The sequence below is a fragment of the Triticum aestivum genome, chromosome 4D (assembly GCF_018294505.1).
Source record: "Triticum aestivum cultivar Chinese Spring chromosome 4D, IWGSC CS RefSeq v2.1, whole genome shotgun sequence".
In the NCBI taxonomy this organism is placed as follows: domain Eukaryota; kingdom Viridiplantae; phylum Streptophyta; class Magnoliopsida; order Poales; family Poaceae; genus Triticum; species Triticum aestivum.
Window position 1 is genome coordinate 388879776 of NC_057805.1, and position 27395 is coordinate 388907170.

Genomic DNA, 27395 nt, shown 5'->3' on the forward strand with positions numbered 1-27395 from the left:
GCCTGCATCTCCAACGACGAAGAGTAGTTAGGGTAGTACGTAGGATTTCTTTTACATGCTTTGTTGGATTTAGGGGATAAAATATGAGAGAGATGGATGTAAAGTGGTTAATTTAAGGTGTGCCCGGTCATTGCCCGCGGACGCGTCCGCCGGCGTTCCAAGGGCTGGATTTGCAAAGTCCTGTAGATGCTCGAAGTTACTTCCTTTCCTCTGTGACCAGCATAACGCATGTATCACGTTTGCAGGGATTGCGATCCAAGGGTTTCTTATGCGTGACGGCTGACAAACATCCGACGCGGCCATCGTGATTACGTCACCTTCGTAAGTATTGTGCTCGAAACAGTTGGATTTTGTACACCACGTGCTGGCAGCAATACACTGTCGCATCTATCCTCGTGTCATGCGTGCATTGTGGTGTTTTGCTGGAAGCCAAGTTTGCGTACCAGTCAGCTCTTCGTACTTGTGTGATAGGCACGACACGCCGCTCACATTCGGTTTGCTTAACTTATTTTGGAAGAAAAAAAATCATGACAATTTTCATCTTAAGGTTGTCGCAAAGACTTTCGCTCCCGATTTCCCCGTGCATTTCATTCTTTTTATATCTGTAGAAGATGTGTATTTGTAGGCCTATTTGAAGATAGTTGAATGACATGAAAGTGACATTGCATGGACCGCCACTCGATCGGCAGCATGATCGATCAGTGAGCGAAGATTACACAGTGACCTCATTCGGACTAGGGTAGAGTGCTCTGAAACACGCCTCCCGTCCCGTATCTGCAGATGTTCTGACGTGGCAATAATACGGATGGACGTAACATGAACGGATGTCGATCGCGGTTGAAAATCAACATTTAATACTGAACTACCAACGGTCCACGTCTGGCCATAGATCAGACGAGAATTTACTATTAAAATGTTGAACCAGAGGAACAGAAAATACTAAACGAAAACGACCCGTACGAAGGGTGATGCCTTCGCCGGTCAACCCTGCGTGCGTGACTGAATTTGCAATGCAGTGCGCGATACGGCAGCACCAAGAATGCTAATCCCAGTGCATCTGCAAGCATTGGCATCTTTGCAACGAGGCCGCACGCCAGTAACTATTTACTACTAGCGGTAGTAGAACAGTCCTACTGAATCACCCCGTCGTACAAATTTGGATCCTTTTCTCCCTTTTTCCTTCCAGTTCGTGTACAAATCATCGCCAATGGAAGCTCCCTCGGTCAATCCCCTAACCATCTTCCATCATTTTTCCTTTACCCCTCCAATCTCCTCCACCGCCTTTCTCCGTCCCATCATCACAGATCCTACTGCACACATACAATACTTTTCTCCCAATTGACCATATCTATCTAATCTATCCATCCCATAGCATTGCATCACCTCCACTTCGCTCTCGTTCGTTTCACCTGCGTCTGCGTGAGTGCGTGTCTCGGTCGCCGTCTCCGTTTCCTAGCCGTCGGCCTACCGGCGCCACAAAAGACAGCAGCCTAGCAAAGCCAGCCCGCTCGCCGCCGCGGACCGCGACGAAGACCGTCTCGGGCCGTTCAACCCAAGCCCCTGCCCTGCGCGGCCTCGTGTCTTTCCTGCGGCATTCGTGGTTGGAGTGGTTGGGCGGAGCCCGCCCCCGCCCCCGCCCCCGCCCCGCCTGCCGATGGTGACGGCCGGCGGCGTGTCGCGGCGCCATGTAGAGTGAAATTTTATATACCATCTCCACGGCTGAGGCCTGACAACCCAACCAGATTTTAGGTAGTTACCTCTGTCGCTTGCCGCTCGCTGCCCGCCTTCCCCCCTTCGCTCCGCCACATCTTCCGCCCGCTTGAACTCCTAGCGGTAGGATATATTTGCCGCTTCCCTCTGGCTCCTTGCGCTTGTACTGTATCTTCCTCCTCCCCGGTCCGTTGGTTCACCCCCCTCGCCCCCTTTCGGCTCGAGTTAGATCATCCATCGGCTGTAAAGCCGGCGGGTGGCTTCGCTTCGGCGCGCGGGACGGGGCTCGCTTTCCGGGAGGCCGCCCCTGCGACGACAGCCGCGCCATTTTCTATTCCAGCGGAGGGGGAGGTTCCGGGTCGTAGTGGTGCTGCATTGGCTGCGGTAAGCGGGCTTCGTATCGGCCAACAGGGGAGGTCCACGGCGGTTAGTGGTTGAGCCGCCGACTGCGTGCTGCGGCGAGTATTATCTATCGATCGCCATGGCGGACAAGTGTGATTCCTGGTGATTCTCTCGAGCTGCCACTGGTGGGGGGAAGCATGGCGGGGGAGGGCGTCGGGCGGTGCATACTGGTGGGGCTGCACATGGACGCCGTCGGCAAGGAGCTGCTGCAGTGGGCGCTCAACCAGGCGGCCAGGAGCGGCGACCGCGTCGTCGCCGTCCACATTTACCGCAAATCCGGTAGGTACCCTGCCCCTTATCCCATCTCCTATCCGTCAAGAACCTTTGCTTGCTTGCAGCTCGATTCATGGTAGCATTTCCTCGTGTTTGTCTTGAATCGAAGGAGACCTGTGCAAGACGAACGCGCTGACGCTGATCAGGACGCTGGACGACTACCTGGCGGAGTACGAGGCCATCTGCAGCAAGAAAGACGTGCGTAAGCAAGCAAGCAAGCACGAGGCCTTCACCGCCATTAATGTCGTTGGCGGTTGCGTTCATGTGCTGGTATTGATGGTATGGTTTCATGTCCGTCAGATCGTCCTCGTGGGGCGGGTGACGCCGGGGAGCTCGATCCAGAAGGTGCTGGTGAAGGAGGCAAAGCTCTGCGCGGCCATGGCGGTGGTGATTGGCGCCAACAAGAAGTACTCCTTCGGGTCAGTGCCGATGCTCACCTTTCACCTCCCAGCAGCAGCAGCAATCTTGGCGTGATCCAACTGTTTGTTTTCTGCACGATTAGTTAACGCCCGCACCAAAAGTAATCGATTCTTTTACTGATGTGCTCGATCAGTGGCTCGACCGGCCTCGCCAAGTACTGCGCCAGGAAGCTCCCGCCGACGACCAGCGTCGTCGCCATCCAGGGCGGCAAGGCCATCTTCGTCAGGGAGGCCCCCCGGCCGCCACTTGGTCAGTAGAGTACTGACTCTCGATGTTAGCTGCGAATTGATTTCGGTTGGTGAGTGGGTGATTGATGGATTAAAGCGTTGGGTGGCTTGGTTCGTCCTCCTCCAGGAGCAGAGCCCAAGCCGGTGCTCCGCACGCTGCTGCACCCCAGCGTCGGGATGGAGCCCAAGGTGATCATCCCCAACCCCAACCGCCGGAGCGCGCGGTCCATGGACTTCGACGCCGCGGGCTGCGGCCAGTGCGCCGCGCCGCCGCAGCCCAAGAAGCCCTGCGACGACGACGACGCTGCCGTCGCCAAGGCCGTCGTCGTGCGCGTGCCGGCGCCCGAGCAGAAGCTCGGCTGGCCTTTGCTCCGGCGCGCGCCTCCCGGAGCGCAGGCCGCCAAGGGTGACCACGAGACGACGCGCAAGCAGTCGGTGGTGCACTGGGTGATGAGCCTGCCGCGGCGCTCCTCGCCGTCGGCGTCCCCGGAGCCGGCGCAGGAGGGGCTGGCGGCCGACCTGAGGCGGACGCTGGGCGGCGCGCCGTCCCGGTGCCGGTGGTTCCGGTACGAGGAGCTCTACGACGCCACCAACCACTTCTCCCCGGGCAACCTGGTGGGCAAGGGCGCGCACAGCCGGGTGTACCGGGGCGGCCTGGCGAGCGGGCAGCGGGTGGCGATCAAGCTGTGCCGCGCGTCGGCGGAGGCGTCCAAGGACTTCCTCCGGGAGGTGGACATCATCACCAAGCTGCAGCACGGCCGCATCGTGCCGCTCGTGGGCGTCTGCGTCGAAGGCCCCAACCTCATCTCCGTCTACCGCTACCTCCCCCGCGGCAGCCTCGAGGACAACCTGCACGGTACGGCACCGCACACGCGACACACAATGCTGTATTTTTGGCTGCGTCGGTGGTCTACAACGGCTGTGGGCATGTGATTTCGCAGGGAAGAGGTCGAAGCCGGCGCTGCCGTGGGAGAAGAGGTACCGGACGGCGGTCGGGGTCGCCGAGGCTCTGAGCTACGTGCACTCCGGCTGCTCGCGGCCGGTGATCCACCGCGACGTCAAGTCCTCCAACATCCTCCTCACGGAGGACTTCGAGCCCCAGGTAGGACTGTACTCTTAAATTCAGGGATGCAGTTTGTTTGTCTGTGTTTTCTACTGACAGACATGAACTCTGAACTGTGTACCGATGGTGGCAGTTGTCCGATTTCGGGCTCGCAATCTGGGCGCCGTCCAGCCCGTCGTCCGTGACGCACAGCGACGTCGTCGGCACGTTCGGGTACGTGTTCTTCTTGTGTGTATTAGCGTGGGACGAACGGTCAGGCTTGTAGTATTTGCAGAGTACAGGAACACGGAGTCTCTTTCAGTCTGAAGTACCGCCGTGTTAGGGTGACGAAGATCAAAATCCTTGTGTGCGCAGGTACCTTGCGCCGGAGTACTTCATGTACGGGAAGGTGACGGACAAGGTGGACGTGTACGCGTTCGGGGTGGTGCTGCTGGAGCTCCTCACCGGGCGGAGGCCCATCACCGGCGACGGCTCACCAAAGGGCCACCACCAGAGTCTCGTCATGTGGGTAAGCCCTCGCAATCCCGATTAAACCCACACGCATAACCACCTCACTGTGTTACGTTGTTACCATATCATTGTCTCAAAAAAAGAAACGTTGTTATCATATCATCATGCTCGTGTAGAGAGAGGGAGATTGGGCTGACGCAGTTGGTCTGTTTGACGTATGTGACAGGCGACTCCGATCCTCAACGGCGGCGACATCTCCGACCTGCTGGACCCGAGCCTGGACTTGAAGCACGACGAGGTGGAGGTGCGGCGGATGGCCGTCGCGGCGTCGCTCTGCCTGGGGCGATCGGCGCGCCTCAGGCCCCCGATATCGCAGGTCCGTCTCTCTCTCAGTAGCAGGTTCATCTTCAGAAGAAGAGGAAAAATACGTCCTGCAGTTTTTGAAGTGTTAACACTTGCTTGTGTGTGGTGGCAGATACTGAGCATACTGCGGGGAGAAGAGGACGCGACGAGCCTGGCGGCCTCGGAGCCGGACTGCGTTGTGGACGACGAGACCTACCCGGCGGCCAACGTGAGGTCGCACCTAGGCCTGGCGCTGCTGGACGTGGAGGACGCCGAGTCCATCTCCAGCACCGAGCACACCAACCTCAGCCCGCTCGAGGAGTACCTCAGACAACGCTGCAGCCGATCCTCCAGCTTCGATTGACCTTTTGTTCTTTTTACATTTTCTTCTCCTTTCTGGATGAGTTTGGTTGTCTTTTGTTCGAGTTACAAACTCATGTACATAACATAAACAAAGCAGGTGCCACATTTCAGGCACCCAGGGACATGATAGCCGACAGACATGCCACCCACAGAGAAAAAACAAAGTGAAAAATGGAACGAATGCCTTTCAGTGTGCCTGATGCTGTAATTCGGACACAAAAGCCACGATTCATCTCGATTTATTTACATGGTGTGCTATCTGAATGATGTATTCATTTCAGGGGTAACAATAACCTTAAAACTCAAGGTCCAAGGTTGTCCGTAGATCAATTGCTTGGAAACCAAAAGTAAGTCAAATAGATTAACAACACTACAGAAGGTTGCCAAATCCATCGTCCTGGAAAAGAAAAACTAGGAAACAAAGCTGGAAAACTGCCGTGGGGGAACACTATCTCCCACACCGGCACAGCTATCTCCCAACATCTCTTCTACTTCTCATCTAACCTCAGTCTTCCTACACAAACCTAAAAGGGAACAACATATGGCAACTGATAGACATCAAGGTCAGGCAAATGAATAGCCCTTGGTTGCCATGAAAACTCCAGCTCCATGGGCGCCAAACAATCACTTGCCTTGCAGCTGCTGTTGTAAGCATCAGGTTTCTTTGCACCGCCAAGCAACCAATCCTGGTCGCCGAGATTCCAGGTCTCCTCAATCTCCAAGGAAGGTGGATTCCAGGTAACAAATAGATCTCGGAACTTCCTCTCTTTATTCTCTTCCTTCTCAGCCTTGCGGCTCTTCTTACGATCAGACTTTGACTGCTTAACCTCTGGTACTGAGCCTTTTTCAGTGTTCCTGCCAGAGGAACAAGGCTCTTCTTTCGGCAAGGTGCTTGACTGCTGCTGTTTGATGAGGGGAGAGACTACAGGCACCTTTGGTTTGTGCAGAACAGGCTGCGGCTGCCTGTCTGGCTGGTGGGAAGAAGCAACTTTTATTGTTTCCTTCTGCAACACCGGCAAACTCTGTGGAGGAGCATCTCTACGGATCACCTTGGATGGCACCAGAGGATCAACCTTTTGCAACGCCTTTGAATGAGGAATGTCAATAACCTTGGCAGGAGGAATGTCGACTCTCTGTGCCGCCTTGGCAGGTGGAGGAACAACTCGTCGTGTCAGCTGCGTAGGCAAAGGATCAGCACTTCCCTTCACCTTGGCAGATGAAGGTGTAGCATTAACAGGCACCCGGGGATCTATCTTTTGCATGATCTTTGCTGAGGTTGGGGTATCTATCTTTTGCGTGAACTTCGCTGAGGTTGGGGGATCCACCTTTGGAGCAATATTTGTCATGGAAGGAACTCTTTGCAAGATCGTTGCAGGGGGTTTTACATCCATTTGTTTTGGCACAGATTGAGTACCCCTCTTGATGCTTTGCTGGAGACCAGCAGCTGACTTCACCATAACATCCCTGCGAGGTTGAACTGCATTCTGCATACTCAACAAGGATGAAGGTGTAGCCATTTGTTGGACAGGTGGTTGCTGAAGAACCCTAGAACCATCCGACATGGCTGACGGAGTTTCCTGATCTCTTTTTATCTTAATGCGAAGTACTGTCCCTGCAAAATCAAACTTCATGGTCAGCAACTCTTGCAGAGAATGCTTACTAAAACCAACAGAAACCAAAAAATATGATCTGAAAGCCTCACCATTCTTATTTTGACTAGGGCCTGGGAGTACCACCTTTCTTCGCTTACTGCTGTCCTGAGAGCTCTCTGGTGATCCATGTACTGTCTGAATGAAAGAAGGAGCCCCATACTCTTCTGAGAGTCCACTCTTCTCCAACTGCTCAAACTGTTCTTTGGAGGCAGTTTTGGACTCCGGGCCAGCTTTGCTCGTATCTTCATGCTTTCTCTTCTTATGGCTGCGTTTTGAATGTTTTGTCTCACCACCACCCTGATGGGAAGATTTCTTGTCATTCCTCCTTTTCTCTTTCTTTTCGGCCCTTTCCCTTTCTTTCTGGAGCTTCAGCCACCAGATTAATCGTCAGTTCTGATTTAGAACAGACGATGGCAATGCAATGCAGCATATTGCAGTATGGTAATGAAGTTTCAAACTTACAAAAGCACACACAGAAATAATGCAGCACTAACACAGAAGTGCTACAAGTTACAGTTAGCAATTAATACATGAATCTTCCACAAATAATAATTCAGTACCCTTGATATATACCCTGTATCTTCTTTACACAGTTAGTCATAATCCTTATACAATGCAAGTACATAGAATCAAAGAATTAGAGCACATCAAAATTTGCACAACTATACTACCCAGAAGACACATTACCAGGCAGAGAACAGTTAAACAAAAAACATAGCAATTGTCAAGTCAATTTAAGACAGCAAATTCCAGAACAGAGACAGCAAAATATCAGACCACGAAGGAAACTTTAGACAAGAATACATGGACAACTCAAATGGCATGTGTCAAGATTGCAAGACTACATAAGATAACCAAAACAAGATAGAAAACAGGATAAGGCAAGTAACGCCAATGGAACCACACATTAGTGACACCACAAAGTGAGCACACTAATCTGTGGATAAAAGGTGCTAGTAACCAAATCCAAGAGAAAGCCCAATGTGCTAACAATTTTAGCAAGCCAGGAAATTATGGATTTATCATTGCTAAATCTGGAGGAATTTGCAATGTTTGCCGTTTCAAGTGAGATCTCCGGAAGGAGTATCTTTCACAGAGACTTTAGTCTCAAAACTAGCAATGCGAATGACAAATCAAGACATCATGGGCGTCAATCTGGGTACAGAATCAATACTCCAAATACTGTAGGCCTGTAACAATAAAACTGGAAGGCGCATCTGACAGACCATGTTTTGTTTGCATTCAGGTTATTTCCAATTTACGCACGCAATCGAGGTTAGCAGGATCGAGATCGGGCCGCGAGGTTAGGTCAGTAGAAACAGGCAATCGATCTAACCGACGCATCGGCGGCAAGGTTAGACTCCCCTCGCATGCGATTCCCAAATCGCACGCGCACACCCAACAGATCTGATCAGAACCAACAGGCAAGAACACATGATCCGAGGACGTGCGTGTTGTAAATCCGATGGTTCAACAAACCTTAGCGGTCGTCTCCACCACGGGAACGGGGGGCACGGCCACTGGGTTTCGCACGTAGCCCGGCGGCGGGTAGGGGAAGCACCTCGACATGGCGGCCGGTGTGAATCCCGCTGCGCGACGCGCGAACCCTCGGAATCACGAGAGCGACGGCGAGGCCCCGCCCTAATCGACCGCGAATCGACGGAAACTTCGATTCGCGGGAAGAAATCCGACGGAGCGGATTGGGGGGTCTCGGCGGCAGGGATTTGGCTCTTGTGTGGCGGCTAGGGTTTCACGGGGAGGAGAGGGGAAATTTTAGCGGCGGCTACGCGAGATGGGAACGGAAGAAAAGGGTAGCCTCTTCGAGGGTCCGGGGGTTGGGCGGTATATATAGCCGGAGGGGCGGTGCCCGAGTCGTGCGGGGAACTGGCGGGTCCGCCTCGCCTACCAATCGGGCCTCTACACGGACTCGCTGACGGGCGGGACCGAAAGCCCGTGGGGCCCGATGGCAGCGAGGGGCGCGGGTGGAGGGCGCCGCGAGGCGGTGCGTGTGGGGCACGGCAAGCGGCGCGCTCTGATTGGCTAGGCCGCGCGGCGGCCCACCTGCCGGGGAGCGGGCGGTGGTGGCGTGTTCGCGTTGCACACGAAACGTGTTCGCGGGGTGGGCCCGCCGCGGCGCGGAACCGACCTAGAAGGCGGTGATAGCGGGCCGGCACGTGGGGCGCGGCTTTCGCGTGGCTGCCAGCCCAGCGCGAGGCTGTGCGGTGGGAGGCGAGGCGCGTTGCCTTCTTCTTTTTTTTCTTCTTCCCGCGCGGCTCCGTGACCGTGTCCCCGTCCCGTTCGTTCTGCGATGGCCAGCGAAAACCCCCGAACGCGCGGCGGCGGGGAGTCCGCTCGCGTGGATCTGAAGATTTTGGATTTTGGATGCCGAGGGAGGAGGGCTGCTGCGGTTTGGTTTTTTGTGAGGCGGCAGCTCCCGATTTGTTTAATCTCGCGCCTGAACGAAGATTGTAGTGGCATGATAGTGGGGGGAAATCCCAGGATTGGATCTACTCCTACCATGTTCGCAATTCCAGCTCAGGTTCTACCGTGTCGAGTTTTACCGGATTGAATCAACGACCCGGAATTTTGCCGTCCAACAAAAACTAACTCAATTCGTTGCCTTGTATGAATTCCACCGCTTTTCAAAAAATTGCATCATGCAACCCATTCTTTTGTTAAATTCACACGAACTATGATCGAAATGGCACTTTGTTTGCTGAATTTTGTGAAAATGTTACCCAATTTTTGTCGAAGTTACATGAACTGTGATCAAATCGACACCTTTTTCTCTTGTATAGGCTACCAAAACCTTTCAAACACATGCTACTTGTATCTTAAGCCATAATTATATGTGATAGCATTCTCAAGATGGGTAGGACACAAGGGTCATGGGAATGAGTAAGGTCTCGAGGCAGTGAATCTGATAGTTTCTACTTATGTTTTGTTGTGTATACTTCCGTTCTATTGTCTCACTTATGAATAGCTGGCACTTCCGGCTTAAGAGTGAAATGAGCACAAGTATATTAGTTTTTGTTTTCATGGTAGCTCGTGAGATAAGATGTGTGAATTGCGATGGACCGAAGTTCGCTATGCACAAGCATGGGTGGATGGACGAGAGGAATAGACAACTTAACTTGCAAACAGCAAGTTGTAGTAATCTAGAACCTGGTAATAAAAAACTTCTTTTTCTTCATTTGGGTTAGAAAAAAGAGGTCGGTGGCTCTAAGCAAAGTCAAAACAAGATATTGAAGATAATACGCCTTTTATAAAAAATGTGGGTTTAGAAAAGAAGTAGTATATCTTAATAGAGATACAGCCCGCTTTCAGCACTACAAAGCCAGGTAAGCATATTTTTTCAAACGCTAGGTCGGATAGAAAGCGCGTAAACATGTCGTCATATAGAATTGTCTCTAACAAATCCCCGTGATATATTCCCTCCTATCCATGTCATCTAAAAAACTATTTTAGTGCATTAAACTCTAGATTTCAATAATAAACTAATGTTCGATCAGAGGACGGGCTGGGACGAATGAAAGGTTCGTGACGAGAAATTCCCGTGGCGCGAACGTGTTCGTTCGATACGACCCCAACCTCGGCACATGCGTGTGCGCAAACCCCACATCAGCTAGGCCCTTTAGTAGGCATCCTTTTGCACATAAAATTAAAAATATATATCCAATATACAAAAACAAAACAAAAATCACATGGCATATGCAGTAAGTATTGTCACGGAGTGTATAAAAAATAATTGCCATCTTATATAGAAAACTTGCTGATGTCTAGCACATTACCAAAAAAATCACGCATGGTAAAATTGCCATGAAAATATAGAGGGTTAAAATTGGTAGAAAAATTTCCATGATTTACATCATAACCAAAAAAACACCATGTGTGGTAAGAAACTTCATATTTGAAGTTGAGCTATCATGCTTTAGGTCATTAGATATTAGATAAAAAAACAAAAGAGTCTCTCTAGGGCACATCTAGATGTGCCCTAGTTATTGCACGTCAAAGTGACTAAATGAAGTACAAAAAGCAAAAGAGAAAGAAAAAAATACCCACATGAATCTCCGTGTAAGATCAATGACATAGGATTTAGACGTGCAATACTTATGGCACGTCTATATTTGTTTTAGCAAAACTGAAAAAGGAAATCCAAAAAAATGTTGTAAGTTAGCCATGATAGTGGGGGTATGTTTCAGAAATTCACTGGCGTGGACGAGCTCGCCTGGTGAGATGAGATGTGTGAACTGTGATGGACCGAAGTTCGCTATGCACATGTGACGTCCGGATAATTAGACTACAGTAATCCCCTGCTATTGGTGCCACGTCACCTCTGTCACTGTAGTTAATCCCGCGTTAGTTCAAAAACCAATTCAAATTCAAGATTGAATAAAAGGCAAACAACAAAAGTTTTCAAACTTTAAATCTAAAATGTGCGGGTTGTGCAAAATAATGCGTAGGTAATTATGGTGGAGAACCACACTTTTATTAAATGTTCAAATATTCAAATGGTAATAAAACGGTAGCAAAACTATTATTTAAATATTTTAAATACTCAACAATTACAAAATATTTTATTTTAGGTGCCAAGTTAATTGTGGCAGTGGACTAATTAGTAATACTAATTTAGTTGCTCATTTGGCATTTTACAAAACTAAAATAAAATGTAACTAAAAAAAAGAAACAAACAAAAAAAGGAACAGAGGAACCCCCCGCCCACCTGGGCCTCAGCCCAGTCGGCCGGCCCAACCCCACTTGCCTACTAACCCCCCGAGGCCGAAACCCTAGCATCACCCGGTCCACTTTACCCCTCCCCCGCACGATCTCCACCACTCTCCCCCCCCCCACTCGCTCGGTTCCCCTTCCTACGATCTGGATCGGGCCGTCGCCCTGCGCCCCGCCGCCGCCTTGGCTCCGCAGGGCGCCGTGCTCGAGCCCTCCCGCTGCCCGACGACCCTGCTACGGTGGACGAGCCGCTCGCCGGCGACGACCCCCCTCGCACCCGTGCCACGGCCTCCTCCTCGCCTCATCGCCGTCGCCGCACACCGCCTCATCCCGGCTCCGCCCCCGCCGCTCGACGCCATCGCCGGAGCCACCCCGCCAGATCGCCGCCTCGCCATCCTCTTCGTCACCGACCTCGTCGCCGTCCTCCTCCCCACGGGTCACCCCCGAGCCCGCTGCCATGCCCCTCCCGCTCCCCTGTGAGCGCCTCCCTCTCCTCCTCTCTCCCCCACCGCGCCATGCCCGCGCCCGTCGGCGCTCTCGCGCGCCCCTGTGGTCGAGCCCCTCGCTCGCGCTCGTCCCCACCCGTCGCTGGCCGCGCCCAGTGCCCCGCCATGCTCACCGCCCCGCCTCGCCCACACTCGGCGCCGCGGCCCACGTCCCTCACTCACTCACCGTCGCCCGGGTTCTGCACCCGCTCCATGACCCGCGCCCCTCCCCGTGCGCGCCCACCGTGGCCGCCTCCCCCGTTCTGCTGCCCCTCGCCTTCGGCGCCCCGCCGCTCGCCCGGGCCGCGCCCGCCCCCCCCCCCGCTGCAGCCGCCCAACCGCCGGTGCCGCCGGCCACGCGCGCCCATGGGGCCTCGTTCCACCGCACCCCCCTGCGGGCAAGCACCCGTTCAGGTGCGCCTGCGGCCGCCCCCCGTTTCGCCAGCGCCCGAACCCGCTATGGCCCTTAGGGCCTATGACATGTGGGGCCTAGCCCCCAGAACGATTTATGTAAAAAAAGAATTAAAATAAATAAATATTAATTAAAATATTAATTAATTAATTAAAGAATTAATTAACTTAATTAGTTCTGTTTAATTAACCTAATTAATTGTTATTAATTAACTAAACAGTCAATGACAGACGGGACCCACACGTCAGCTCGACCCAGTCAACCCCTCTGTTGACTGCTGACGTCATGCTGACATCATGCTGATGCAATAATACTAATTTCGAATTAATTTAATAATAATAATTTAGAAGATGTTTTAAAACTTTAAAAATTAATATAAAATAAACCGTAGCTCGGCTCGAAACACTTTGTACATGAAAGTTGCTCAGAACGATGAGACGAATCCGGATACGCAGCCCGTTCGTCCGCCACACATTCCTAACATATCGAACACGCAACTTTCCCCCTCCGGTTCATCTGTCCGGGAACGCGAAACACCGGGGATACTTTTCCGGATGTTTCCCCCCTTCGCCGGTATCACCTCTTACCGCGTTAGGGCACACCTAACACCGCTGTTTGCTTTGTCATGCATCGTTATGCATCTGTTTCCATTGTATTCATTGTTTCTTCCCCCTCTTCTCTCCGGTAGACTACGAGACCGACGCCGCTGCTGGTGCCCCGTCCGACTACGCTGTTGACGACCCCTCCTTCTTGCCAGAGCAACCAGGCAAGCCCCCCCTTGATCACCAGATATCGCCTATTCTACTCTATACTGCTTGCATTAGAGTAGTGTAGCATGTTACTGCTTTCCGTTAATCCTATCCTGATGCATAGCCTGTCATTGTTGCTACAGTTGTTACCCTTACCTGCTATCCTACTGCTTAGTATAGGATGCTAGTGTTCCATCAGTGACCCTACACTCTTGTCCGTCTGCCATGCTATACTACTGGGCCGTGATCACTTCGGGAGGTGATCACGGGTATATACTATATACATTATATACATAACACATGTGGTGACTAAAGTCGGCTCGGCTCGTTGAGTACCCGCAAGTGATTCTGATGAGGGGGCTAAAAGGACAGGTGGCTCCATCCCGGTAGAGGTGGGCCTGGGTTCCCGACGGCCCCCGACTGTTACTTTGTGGCGGAGCGACAGGGCAGGTTGAGACCACCTAGGAGAGAGGTGGGTCTGGCCCTGTCGGCGTTCGCGGATACTTAACACGCTTAACGAGATCTTGGTATTTGATCTGAGTCTGGCCATTTGGTCTATACGCACTAACCATCTACGCAGGAGTAGTTATGGGTATCCCGGCGTCGTGGTATCAGCCGAAGCTCTTTTGACGTCAGCGACTGAGTGGCGCGCGCCGCACTGGACCGTAAGCTCGCGCTTGTATTAAGGGGGCTAGGTCTGCTTCCGGCCGCATACGCAACGTGCAGGTGTGCATAGGGCGATGGGCCCAGACCCCTGCGCGCATAGGGTTTAGACCGGCGTGCTGACCTCTCTGTTGAGCCTAGGTGGGGATGCGACGTGTTGATCTTACGAGGCCGGGCATGACCCAGAAAAGTGTGTCCGGCCAAATGGGATCGAGCGTGTTGGGTTAAGTGGTGCACCCCTGCAGGGAAGTTTATCTATTCGAATAGCCGTGTCCCTCGGTAAAAGGACGACCCGGAGTTGTACCTTGACCTTATGACAACTAGAACTGGATACTTAATAAAACACACCCTTCCAAGTGCCAGATATAACCCGGTGATCGCTCTCTAACAGGGCGACGAGGAGGGGGTCGCCGGGTAGGATTATGCTATATGATGCTACTTGGAGGACTTCAATCTACTCTCTTCTGCATGCTGCAAGATGGAGATGGCCAGAAGCGTAGTCTTCGACAGGATTAGCTATCCCCCTCTTATTCTGGCATTCTGCAGTTCAGTCCACTGATATGGCCCTTTACACATATACCCATGCATATGTAGTGTAGCTCCTTGCTTGCGAGTACTTTGGATGAGTACTCACGGTTGCTTTTCTCCCTCTTTTCCCCTTTCTATACCTGATTGTCGTAACCAGATGCTGGAGTCCAGGAGCTAGAGATCCCGAGGATGATTCTACATGGAGTTCGGCTTCGAGGAGTAGTTAGGAGGTCCCAGGCAGGAGGCCTTGCCTCTTCGATCGTTGCTACTTTTGTGCTAGCCTTCTTAAGGCAAACTTGTTTAACTTATGTCTGTACTCAGATATTGTTGCTTCCGCTGACTCGTCTGTGATCGAGCACTTGTATTCGAGCCCTCGAGGCCCCTGGCTTGTATTATGATGCTTGTATGACTTATTTATGTTTCAGAGTTGTGTTGTGATATCTTCCCGTGAGTCCCTGATCTTGATTGTACACATTTGCGTGCATGATTAGTGTACGGTCAAATCGGGGGCGTCACAGCACAAGTACTGGTGGATGGACGAGTAGAATAGATAACCTTAGTTTGGCAAACAGCAAATTGTAGTAATCTAAAACCTGGCAATAAAACCCTCATCTTTTCGTCGTTTGGGTTAGAAAAAGAGGTCGATGGCTCTTTTTCAATTAAGGCAAAGTCAAAACAAGATATTGAAGATAATACGCTTTTATAAAAAGTGCGGGCTTTTAAAAAAGTATATCTTAATAGAGATACAGTCGAGCTTTCAGCACTAGAAAGCGAGGTAAGCATATTTTTCAAACGCTAGGTTGGATAGAAAGCGGGTAAACATGCCGGTCATATAAAATTGTCTCTAACAAATCTCTGTAATATATTCCCTCCTATCCATGTCCTCTAAAAAACTATTTTAGGAGATTAAACTCTAGATTTCAATAACGATCTAATGTTTGATCAGAGGACGAACTGGAACGAACAAAAGGTTCATGACGAAAAATTCCTCAATGCAAACATTTTCGTTCGATACGACCCCAACCCCGGCGCACGCGCGTGCACAAACCCCACATCAGCTAGGCTCTTTGCTAGGCCTCCTGCCCAACAAGATTCCTTTTGCACATAAAATAAAAAGGAAAAAATTATCCAGTATACAAAAACAAAACAAAAAATCACACTGACATATGCAGTAAGTATTTTTCATGGAGTGTATAAAAAATTAATTGCAAACTTATACACAAAACTTGCTGATGTCTAGCACATTACCAAAAAAAATCATGCACGGTAAAATTGCCATGAAAATATAGGGGGTTAAAATTTGTAGAATTTTTTCCATGATTTAGACAATAACAAAACAAAAAAAACACATCATGTGGTGTAAGAGACTCCATATTTAAAATTGAGCTATCACGCTTTATGTCATTAGATATTAGATAGAAAAAACAAAGAGTCTCTCTAGGGCACATCTAGATATGCCCTAGTTATTGCACATCTAAGTGACTAAATTAAGCACAAAAGGAAAAGAAAAAGAAAAAATACCCACATGAATCTCCGCGTAAGATCAATGACATAAAATTTATATGTACACTACTTATGGCACATCTATATGTGCTTTAGCCAAACTAAAAAAGAAAATCCAAAAAAGTGTCGTAAGTTAGCATGATAGTGGGGTTATGTTTGACCATAAGTTTGCTTTATATAAATGGCATGCATGAGAAACTAAATATGGCATATGTTAAAACATGAAAAGAAAACTTAACGATTATCTTTGAACCTAAATTGTCATTGTTTTATAAAGATGATGGCCAAAAACTGATTTTTTTATTTTTATGAAAATGGTCTCATGAAACAATTTTGCCATGTCGATATTCAAAAAAAAATCCCACGGTGTAAAAAATGAATTTACAATGGTTTGTGCAACAATTTTGCCATGTTCTGAAAATATAATTGACCATGGTCCAAAATATGAATTTTCTATGGTACCAAAAATAAATTTTCCATGACGAGAACAAAAAGCAATTTTTTGTGGTCGAAAAAATAAATTTACCATCGATTGTTTGATATAATTTTCATGGATTGTTAGAAACATGATAGAGGAAATTTTACAACACATTGTTTGATCAATTTGCCGTGCGTCAAAAAGAAAATTACAAAATGGTTAAAAAGCTTAATTTGTCATGGTTCATAAAGTATACTTGCCATCGACTGTAAACTAAATTTGCCACTGTTGGAAATATGCCCTAGAGGCAATAATAAATGGTTATTATTATATTTCTTTGTTCATGGTAATTGTCTATTATTCATGCTATAATTGTATTGTCCGAAAATCGTAATACATGTGTGAATACATAGACCACAACGTGTCCCTAGTAAGCCTCTAGTTGACTAGCTCGTTGATCAACAGATAGTCATGGTTTCCTGACTATGGACATTGGATGTCATTGATAACGGGATCACATCATTAGGAGAATGATGTGATGGACAAGACCCAATCCTAAGCATAGCATAAAAGATCGTGTAGTTTCGTTTGCTAGAGCTTTTCCAATGTCAAGTATCTTTTCCTTAGACCATGAGATCGTGCAACTCCCGGATACCGTAGGAGTGCTTTGGGTGTGCCAAACGTCACAACGTAACTGGGTGACTATAAAGGTGCACTACGGGTATCTCCGAAAGTGTCTGTTGGGTTGGCACGGATCGAGACTGGGATTTGTCACTCCGTGTGACGGAGAGGTATCTCTGGGCCCACTCGGTAATGCATCATCATAATGAGCTCTATGTGACTAAGGCGTTAGTCACGGGATCATGCATTGCGGTACGAGTAAAGAGACTTGCCGGTAACGAGATTGAACAAGGTATTGGGATACCGACGATCGAATCTCGGGCAAGTAACATACCGATTGACAAAGGGAATTGCATACGGGATTGATTGAATCCTCGACACCGTGGTTCATCCGATGAGATCATCGTGGAACATGTGGGAGCCAACATGGGTATCCAGATCCCGCTGTTGGTTATTGACCGGAGAGGCGTCTCGGTCATGTCTGCATGTCTCCCGAACCCGTAGGGTCTACACACTTAAGGTTCGGTGACGCTAGGGTTGTAGAGATATGTGTATGCGGAAACCCGAAAGTTGTTCGGAGTCCCGGATGAGATCCCGGACGTCACGAGAGGTTCCGGAATGGTCCGGAGGTGAAGAATTATATATAGGAAGTCAAGTTTCGGCCACCGGGAAAGTTTCGGGGGTTACGGGTATTGTACCGGGACCACCGGAAGGGTCCCGGGGGTCCACCGGGTGGGGCCACCTATCCCGGAGGGCCCCATGGGCTGAAGTGGGAGGGTAACCAGCCCCTAGTGGGCTGGGGCGCCCCCCCCATGGGCCTCCCCCCTGCGCCTAGGGTTGGAAACCCTAGGGTGCGGGGCGCCCCACTTGCCTTGGGGGGCAAGTCCCCCCCTTGGCCGCCGCCCCTTGCCCTAGATGGGTTGTGGCCGGCGCCCCCCCTCCCAGGGGGCCTATATAAAGGGGGGGAGGGAGGGCAGTAAGATCACAACCTTGGGCGCCTCCCTCCTCCCCTGCTACACCTCTCTCTCTCGTAGAAGCTCGGCGAAGCCCTGCCGGCATCCCGCTACATCCACCACCACGCCGTCGTGCTGCTGGATCTCCATCAACCTCTCCTTCCCCCTTGCTGGATCAAGAAGGAGGAGACGTCGCTGCACCGTACGTGTGTTGAACGCGGAGGTGCCGTCCGTTCGGCACTCGGTCATCGGTGATTTGGATCACGGCGAGTACGACTCCGTCATCCACGTTCATTGGAACGCTTCCGCTCGCGATCTACAAGGGTATGTAGATGCACTCCTTTCCCTCGTTGCTAGTATACTCCATAGATGCATCTTGGTGAGCGTAGGAAAATTTTAAAATTATGCTACGATTCCCAACAGTGGCATCATGAGCCAGGCCTATGCGTAGTTACTATGCACGAGTAGAACACAAAGAAGTTGTGGGCGTTGATGTTGCCAATTCTTCTTGCCGCTACTAGTCTTTTCTTGTTTCGGCGGCATTGTAGGATGAAGCGGCCCGGACCGACCTTACACGTACGCTTACGTGAGACAGGTTCCACCGATTGACATGCACTAGTTGCATAAGGTGGCTAGCGGGTGTCTGTCTCTCCTACTTTAGTCAGAACGGATTCGATGAAAAGGGTTCTTATGAAGGGTAAATAGAAATTGGCAAATCACGTTGTGGTCGTACGTAGGTAAGAAACGTTCTTGCTAGAAACCTACAAACCACGTAAAAACTTGCAACAACAATTAGAGGACGTCTAACTTGTTTTTGCAGCAAGTGCTATGTGATGTGATATGGCCAGAAGATGTGATGAATGATATATGTGATGTATGAGATTGATCATATTCTTGTAATAGGAATCACGACTTGCATGTCGATGAGTATGACAACCGGCAGGAGCCATAGGAGTTGTCTTTATTATTTTGTATGACCTGCGTGTCATTGAATAACGCCATGTAATTTACTTTACTTTGTTGCTAAACGCGTTAGCCATAGAAGTAGAAGTAATCGTTGGCGTGACGACTTCATGAAGACACAATGATGGAGATCATGATGATGGAGATCATGGTGTCATGCCGGTGACGAAGATGATCATGGTGCCCCGAAGATGGAGATCAAAGGAGCATAATGATATTGGCCATATCATGTCACTATTTGATTGCATGTGATGTTTATCATGTTTTTGCGTCTTATTTGCTTAGAACGACGGTAGTAAGTAAGATGATCCCTTATGATAATTTCAAGAAAAGTGTTCCCCCTAACTGTGCACCGTTGCGAAGGTTCGTTGTTTCGAAGCACCACGTGATGATCGGGTGTGATAGATTCTAACGTTCGAATACAACGGGTGTTGACGAGCCTAGCATGTACAGACATGGCCTCGGAACACACGCAATACACTTAGGTTGACTTGACGAGCCTAGCATGTACAGACATGGCCTCGGAACACGGAGGACCGAAAGGTCGAGCATGAGTCGTATAGAAGATACGATCAACATGGAGATGTTCACCGATCTTGACTAGTCCGTCTCACGTGATGATCGGACACGGCCTAGTTAAATTCGGATCATGTTTCACTTAGATGACTAGAGGGATGTCTATCTGAGTGGGAGTTCATTAAATAATTTGATTAGATGAACTTAATTATCATGAACTTAGTCTAAAATCTTTACACTATGTCTTGTAGATCAAATGGCCAACGTTGTCCTCAATTTCAACGCGTTCCTAGAGAAAACCAAGCTGAAAGATGATGGCAGCAACTATACGGACTGGGTCCGGAACCTGAGGATCATCCTCATAGTAGCCAAGAAAGATTATGTCTTAGAAGCACCGCTAGGTGAAGCACCAATCCCTGAGAACCAAGACGTTATGAACGCTTGGCAGCAGCGTGCTGATGATTACTCCCTCGTTCAGTGCGGCATGCTTTACAGCTTAGAACCGGGTCTCCAAAAGCGTTTTGAGAAACATGGAGCATATGAGATGTTCGAGGAGCTGAAATTGGTTTTCCAAGCTCATGCCCGGGTCGAGAGATATGATGTCTCCGACAAGTTCTTCAGCTGTAAAATGGAGGAGAATAGTTCTGTTAGTGAGCACATACTCAGAATGTCTGGGTTGCACAACCGCTTGTCTCAGCTGGGAGTTAATCTCCCGGATGACGCGGTCATTGACAGAATCCTCCAGTCGCTTCCACCAAGCTACAAGAGCTTTGTGATGAACTTCAATATGCAGGGGATGGAAAAGACCATTCCTGAGGTATATTCAATGCTGAAATCAGCTGAGGTAGAGATCAGAAAAGAACATCAAGTGTTGATGGTGAATAAAACCACTAAGTTCAAGAAGGGCAAGGGTAAGAAGAACTTCAAGAAGGACGGCAAGGGAGTTGCCGCGCCCGGTAAACCAGTTACTGGGAAGAAGTCAAAGAATGGACCCAAGCCCGAGACTGAGTGCTTTTATTGCAAGGGAAGTGGTCACTGGAAGCGGAACTGCCCCAAATACTTAGCGGACAAGAAGAAGGCCGGCAACACCAAAGGTATATGTGATATACATGTAATTGATGTGTACCTTACCAGTACTCGTAGTAGCTCCTGGGTATTTGATACCGGTGCGGTTGCTCATATTTGTAACTCAAAACAGGAACTACGGAATAAACGGAGACTGGCGAAGGACGAGGTGACGATGCGCGTCGGGAATGGTTCCAAGGTCGATGTGATCGCCGTCGGCACGCTACCTCTGCATCTACCCACGGGATTAGTTTTAAACCTCAATAATTGTTATTTAGTGCCAGCTTTGAGCATGAACATTGTATCTGGATCTCGTTTAATTCGAGATGGCTACTCATTTAAATCCGAGAATAATGGTTGTTCTATTTATTTGAGAGATATGTTTTATGGTCATGCCCCGCTGGTCAATGGTTTATTTTTGATGAATCTCGAACGTGATGTTACACATGTTCATAGTGTGAATACCAAAAGATGTAAAGTTGATAACGATAGTCCCACATACTTGTGGCACTGCCGCCTTGGTCACATTGGTGTCAAGCGCATGAAGAAGCTCCATGCAGATGGACTTTTGGAGTCTCTTGATTACGAATCATTTGACACGTGCGAACCATGCCTCATGGGTAAGATGACCAAGACTCCGTTCTCCGGAACAATGGAGCGAGCAACCAACTTATTGGAAATCATACATACCGATGTGTGTGGTCCAATGAGTGTTGAGGCTCGCGGAGGATATCGTTATGTTCTCACTCTCACTGATGATTTAAGTAGATATGGGTATGTCTACCTAATGAAACACAAGTCTGAAACCTTTGAAAAGTTCAAGGAATTTCAGAGTGAAGTTGAGAATCAACGTGACAGGAAAATAAAATTCTTACGATCAGATCGTGGTGGAGAATATTTAAGTCACGAATTTGGTACACACTTAAGGAAATGTGGAATAGTTTCACAACTCACGCCGCCTGGAACACCTCAGAGAAATGGTGTGTCCGAACGTCGTAATCGCACTCTATTGGATATGGTGCGATCTATGATGTCTCTTACCGATTTACCGCTCTCATTTTGGGGCTATGCTTTAGAGACTGCCGCATTCACTTTAAATAGGGCTCCGTCGAAATCCGTTGAGACGACACCGTATGAATTATGGTTTGGGAAGAAACCTAAGCTGTCGTTTCTAAAAGTTTGGGGATGCGATGCTTATGTCAAGAAACTTCAACCTGAAAAGCTCGAACCCAAGTCGGAAAAATGCGTCTTCATAGGATACCCTAAGGAAACTATTGGGTATACCTTCTACCTCAGATCCGAAGGCAAGATCTTCGTTGCCAAGAACGGGTCCTTTCTGGAGAAGGAGTTTCTCTCGAAAGAATTGAGTGGGAGGAAAGTGGAACTTGATGAGGTGATAGTCACCCCTTCCGAACCGGAAAGTAGCGCAGCGCGGGAAAATGTTCCTGTGGTGCCTACACCGACTGGGGAGGAAGTTAATGATGATGATCATGAAGCTTCAGATCAAGTTACTGAACTTCGTAGGTCCACAAGGACACGTTCCGCACCAGAGTGGTACGGCAACCCTGTCCTGGAAATCATGTTGTTAGACAACGGTGAACCTTCGAACTATGAAGAAGCGATGGCGGGCCCGGATTCCGACAAATGGCTAGAAGCCATGAAATCCGAGATAGAATCCATGTATGAAAACAAAGTATGGACTTTGACTGACTTGCCCGATGAGCGGCGAGCCATAGAAAACAAATGGATCTTTAAGAAGAAGACAGACGCGGATGGTAATGTGACCATCTATAAGGCTCGACTTGTCGCTAAGGGTTATCGACAAGTTCAAGGGGTTGACTACGATGAGACTTTCTCACCCGTAGCGAAGCTGAAGTCCGTCCGAATCATGTTAGCAATTGCCGCATACTATGATTATGAGATATGGCAGATGGACGTCAAAACGGCATTCCTTAACGGCTTCCTTAAGGAAGAGTTGTATATGATGCAGCCGGAAGGTTTTGTCGATCCTAAGAATGCTAACAAAGTATGCAAGCTCCAGCGCTCAATTTATGGGCTGGTGCAAGCATCTCGGAGTTGGAACATTCGCTTTGATGAGATGATCAAAGCGTTTGGGTTTACACAGACTTATGGAGAAGCCTGTGTTTACAAGAAAGTGAGTGGGAGCTCTGTAGCATTTCTCATATTATATGTGGATGACATATTATTGATGGGAAATGATATAGAATTCTTGGAAAGTATAAAGGCCTATTTGAATAAGTGTTTTTCAATGAAGGACCTTGGAGAAGCTGCTTATATATTAGGCATCAAGATCTATAGAGATAGATCAAGACGCCTCATTGGTCTTTCACAGAGTACATACCTTGACAAGATATTGAAGAAGTTCAATATGGATCAGTCCAAGAAGGGGTTCTTGCCTGTATTGCAAGGTGTGCAGTTGAGCACGGCTCAATGCCCGACCACGGCAGAAGATAGAGAAAAGATGAGTGTCATCCCCTATGCCTCGGCCATAGGGTCTATTATGTATGCCATGCTGTGTACCAGACCTGATGTAAACCTTGCCGTGAGTTTGGTAGGAAGGTACCAAAGTAATCCCGGCATGGAACACTGGACAGCGGTCAAGAATATCCTGAAGTACCTGAAGAGGACTAAGGATATGTTTCTCGTTTATGGAGGTGACGAAGAGCTCGTCGTAAAGGGTTACGTCGACGCTAGCTTCGACACAGATCTGGATGACTCGAAGTCACAAACCGGATACGTGTATATTTTGAATGGAGGAGCAGTAAGCTGGTGCAGTTGCAAGCAAAGCGTCGTGGCGGGATCTACATGTGAAGCGGAGTACATGGCAGCCTCGGAGGCAGCACAGGAAGCAGTCTGGATGAAGGAGTTCATTACCGACCTAGGGGTGATTCCCAATGCGTCGGGCCCGATGACTCTCTTCTGTGACAACACTGGAGCTATTGCCCTTGCGAAGGAGCCCAGGTTTCACAGGAAGACCAGGCATATCAAGCGTCGCTTCAACTCCATTCGTGAAAGTGTTCAAAATGGAGACATAGATATTTGTAAAGTACATACGGACCTGAATGTAGCAGATCCGTTGACTAAACCTCTCCCTAGAGCAAAACATGATCAACACCAGGACGCAATGGGTGTTCGATTCATCACAATGTAACTAGATTATTGACTCTAGTGCAAGTGGGAGACTGTTGGAAATATGCCCTAGAGGCAATAATAAATGGTTATTATTATATTTCTTTGTTCATGGTAATTGTCTATTATTCATGCTATAATTGTATTGTCCGGAAATCGTAATACATGTGTGAATACATAGACCACAACGTGTCCCTAGTAAGCCTCTAGTTGACTAGCTCGTTGATCAACAGATAGTCATGGTTTCCTGACTATGGACATTGGATGTCATTGATAACGGGATCACATCATTAGGAGAATGATGTGATGGACAAGACCCAATCCTAAGCATAGCATAAAAGATCGTGTAGTTTCGTTTGCTAGAGCTTTTCCAATGTCAAGTATCTTTTCCTTAGACCATGAGATCGTGCAACTCCCGGATACCGTAGGAATGCTTTGGGTGTGCCAAACGTCACAACGTAACTGGGTGACTATAAAGGTGCACTACGGGTATCTCCGAAAGTGTCTGTTGGGTTGGCACGGATCGAGACTGGGATTTGTCACTCCGTGTGACGGAGAGGTATCTCTGGGCCCACTCGGTAATGCATCATCATAATGAGCTCTATGTGACTAAGGCGTTAGTCACGGGATCATGCATTGCGGTACGAGTAAAGAGACTTGCCGGTAACGAGATTGAACAAGGTATTGGGATACCGACGATCGAATCTCGGGCAAGTAACATACCGATTGACAAAGGGAATTGCATACGGGATTGATTGAATCCTCGACACCGTGGTTCATCCGATGAGATCATCGTGGAACATGTGGGAGCCAACATGGGTATCCAGATCCCGCTGTTGGTTATTGACCGGAGAGGCGTCTCGGTCATGTCTGCATGTCTCCCGAACCCGTAGGGTCTACACACTTAAGGTTCGGTGACGCTAGGTTTGTAGAGATATGTGTATGCGGAAACCCGAAAGTTGTTCGGAGTCCCGGATGAGATCCCGGACGTTACGAGAGGTTCCGGAATGGTCCGGAGGTGAAGAATTATATATAGGAAGTCAAGTTTCGGCCACCGGGAGAGTTTCGGGGGTTACGGGTATTGTACCGGGACCACCGGAAGGGTCCCGGGGGTCCACCGGGTGGGGCCACCTATCCCGGAGGGCCCCATGGGCTGAAGTGGGAGGGTAACCAGCCCCTAGTGGGCTGGGGCGCCCCCCCCATGGGCCTCCCCCCTGCGCCTAGGGTTGGAAACCCTAGGGTGCGGGGCGCCCCACTTGCCTTGGGGGGCAAGTCCCCCCCTTTGGCCGCCGCCCCTTGCCCTAGATGGGTTGTGGCCGGCGCCCCCCTCCCAGGGGGCCTATATAAAGGGGGGGAGGGAGGGCAGTAAGATCACAACCTTGGGCGCCTCCCTCCTCCCCTGCTACACCTCTCTCTCTCGTAGAAGCTCGGCGAAGCCCTGCCGGCATCCCGCTACATCCACCACCACGCCGTCGTGCTGCTGGATCTCCATCAACCTCTCCTTCCCCCTTGCTGGATCAAGAAGGAGGAGACGTCGCTGCACCGTACGTGTGTTGAACGCGGAGGTGCCGTCCGTTCGGCACTCGGTCATCGGTGATTTGGATCACGGCGAGTACGACTCCGTCATCCACGTTCATTGGAACGCTTCCGCTCGCGATCTACAAGGGTATGTAGATGCACTCCTTTCCCTCGTTGCTAGTATACTCCATAGATGCATCTTGGTGAGCGTAGGAAAATTTTAAAATTATGCTACGATTCCCAACAGCCATGGTCTATAAAGTAAACTTGCCATGGTGCAATTTTTTTTTTGACATGGTCCAAAATATCATGACAAATTTGATTGTCGTGGTACACAAGTTTGCTGTTAGAACTCCAAAATCTGGGGTCCACTAATTTAGAAAATGTGAGTTGCCATGTGGCGTAAGAAACAATTTTCAAAGTTGCCATGCGTGTGGAACAAAAAATTAGTATAGTTGCTATGTGAGCATTAACATATGTTTCTGAAATTTGCCATGTGACCACACGAAACAACTTTTTAAACTTTGCCATGAGTGGGAACAAAAAAAATCCTAGAATTGTCATGTGATATTTAAACATACTTTCTAAAAAAATTGTGTTTTGGAAAAAGAGATGTTTCAAAATTGCAATATGACCAGAAGAAACAAATTTCAATTTTTTTGCCATTTGTGGAGAGCAAAAAATCCTAGAGTTGCCTCGCAAGCGCTAAAATTTCCTACATTTGTCACGTGACTCTTAGCAACATTTCCTAGAATTGTCATGTCTTGCACACCATATAAGCGAAAATTGCCATCTAAAACAAGTTTTTTTGCCTTGTGAAACATTACCATAATGTGTAAATTTTGTGATAGAGCCTAAGGTGTCCCGCCTTTTGATGAGATGGTGGCTATAGTTTTTGGTGGAGTAGACTTTGACGATCCGACTATGGTCGTGCGAGGACGTCGCGCCTTAGCAATCGCTAAACCAACTCCGAAAGGTTATTGACCATGCCGGAGCACGATCAACCTGATCACGAGGGTCTGTTTCCTGCACACAAACGAAGAACAATCAAGAAACTGAAATTGCAATCTGGATATTGCGAATATAAGAGGAACGCTTTACAAATGAAGGTTGGGTTCTGTTACGTCTTTGTCTGGTCGTTGAACACAAACGAAGTACGCGAAGTTGCAACTATGGCGAACTTTTAATCTAAACAAAACCCAAAGTCTAAACGATGCCCTAATGGTTGTATATATGGATGAATAGGGGGGAATTTCGTGACCCCTTGGAGGAGGGGGTCCGAAACCAACCCTAACTCTGTTTCCCCACACATACAGACTCTAAATTAGCCTATACTGAAGTATTTCAAAATTACATGGGCCTGGCCCAATAATAAGGTGACGCAACACCTATAATAGCCTCTGGACAAATTTTATGAAGTGATATCTTGTATATTTCGTCCAATCCTTCATGCACTCATTATGGTGGCTTCAAAGTCCTGAAATCATCACTTTAAACTCCGTTCTTATTCCCCTTGCGCATGTCATCATCTCCATGCTTCATCTTGCTCCAATGTTCATCTTTCTTGTCGAAGCTAGGCTCTTCACTTGTAAGCAAAACAAATATATCCAATTTAGGCAGCATCATATTCTCATGAACATTATAACCGTTACCAAGAAATGAAAGTACCTGGTAATTTAATTGGCGTGCACGAGCTCTAGTAATTGGTCCGGTATGTATAGCAGCAGGGGTTGTGGGTGTAACAATGGTATTGATGTCCTCATCAATTTGCCATGTGACATGTTTTCTAATTTCATCAACTTTGCCAGGTAGACATTACAGAAGCCTACGAATTTCCCATGTACCTAGCATAAAAATACCATGGCATGTAGAAAAATCCATAGATGATTTGCCATGAGAACAGGAATGTTTAGTTGCAATACAGAAGGAATTTGCCATGGCAAAATGTTGAAACGGGTAAAATTTTGAGACACACAAAAAAATATATGATGCATCGCAAATGAACAAAGCTATTTTTTCACTCAAAAATCATGGCAATTTTCCCATATAAAAAAATGGAGACATGACAAATGCTATAAATCATTGATGGCAAATTCAGAAATAAATGTGATGTTCACATGGCAATTTAAAAAAAAGATGTTTTACATCATATGAAAAATGAGCGGGCAACTCATACACAATGCATGATGGCAAAATGAACCAAGCAGTAGACCATAGCTAA

General features: G+C 48.7%; 2 protein-coding genes across 4 annotated transcripts; one reads left to right on the forward strand and one right to left on the reverse strand.

The window, feature by feature from the left end:
• Nucleotides 1–1362: 1362 nt before the first annotated feature.
• On the forward strand, nt 1363–5431 carry LOC123098102 (pto-interacting protein 1). 2 transcript variants are annotated; one of them, XM_044519978.1, is made up of 10 exons: nt 1363–2391; nt 2498–2583; nt 2686–2804; nt 2939–3054; nt 3160–3888; nt 3974–4134; nt 4229–4308; nt 4450–4603; nt 4772–4921; nt 5021–5431. In XM_044519978.1, the coding sequence occupies exons 1-10, from the start codon at nt 2250–2252 to the stop codon at nt 5249–5251; spliced, it is 1968 nt and encodes a 655-aa protein (XP_044375913.1). In that variant the 5' UTR covers nt 1363–2249; the 3' UTR covers nt 5252–5431. The 2 variants fall into 2 exon arrangements, with proteins under 2 accessions (XP_044375913.1, XP_044375914.1); XM_044519979.1 differs by having other exon boundaries at nt 2342–2391; nt 2495–2587.
• Nucleotides 5432–5503: 72 nt separating this feature from the next.
• On the reverse strand, nt 5504–8729 carry LOC123098103 (cell division cycle and apoptosis regulator protein 1). 2 transcript variants are annotated; one of them, XM_044519982.1, is made up of 3 exons: nt 8382–8729; nt 6953–7262; nt 5504–6862 (listed from the first exon to the last, which is right to left on the reverse strand). In XM_044519982.1, the coding sequence occupies exons 1-3, from the start codon at nt 8469–8471 to the stop codon at nt 5775–5777; spliced, it is 1488 nt and encodes a 495-aa protein (XP_044375917.1). In that variant the 5' UTR covers nt 8472–8729; the 3' UTR covers nt 5504–5774. The 2 variants fall into 2 exon arrangements, with proteins under 2 accessions (XP_044375917.1, XP_044375916.1); XM_044519981.1 differs by having other exon boundaries at nt 6953–7268.
• Between the last annotated feature and the right edge of the window lie 18666 nt (nt 8730–27395).

Coding starts and splice junctions, on each gene's coding strand:
- LOC123098102 (XM_044519978.1), top strand. CDS start 2,250: ATGGCGGGGGAGGGCGTCGGGCGGTGCATACTGGTGGGGCTGCACATG. Junction 3,055..3,159: donor GGCCCCCCGGCCGCCACTTG/GTCAGTAGAGTA, acceptor GTCCTCCTCCAG/GAGCAGAGCCCAAGCCGGTG. Junction 4,604..4,771: donor ACCAGAGTCTCGTCATGTGG/GTAAGCCCTCGC, acceptor CGTATGTGACAG/GCGACTCCGATCCTCAACGG.
- LOC123098103 (XM_044519981.1), bottom strand. CDS start 8,471: ATGTCGAGGTGCTTCCCCTACCCGCCGCCGGGCTACGTGCGAAACCCA. Junction 7,269..8,381: donor TGGTGGAGACGACCGCTAAG/GTTTGTTGAACC, acceptor TGGTGGCTGAAG/CTCCAGAAAGAAAGGGAAAG. Junction 6,863..6,952: donor CCCTAGTCAAAATAAGAATG/GTGAGGCTTTCA, acceptor TTGATTTTGCAG/GGACAGTACTTCGCATTAAG.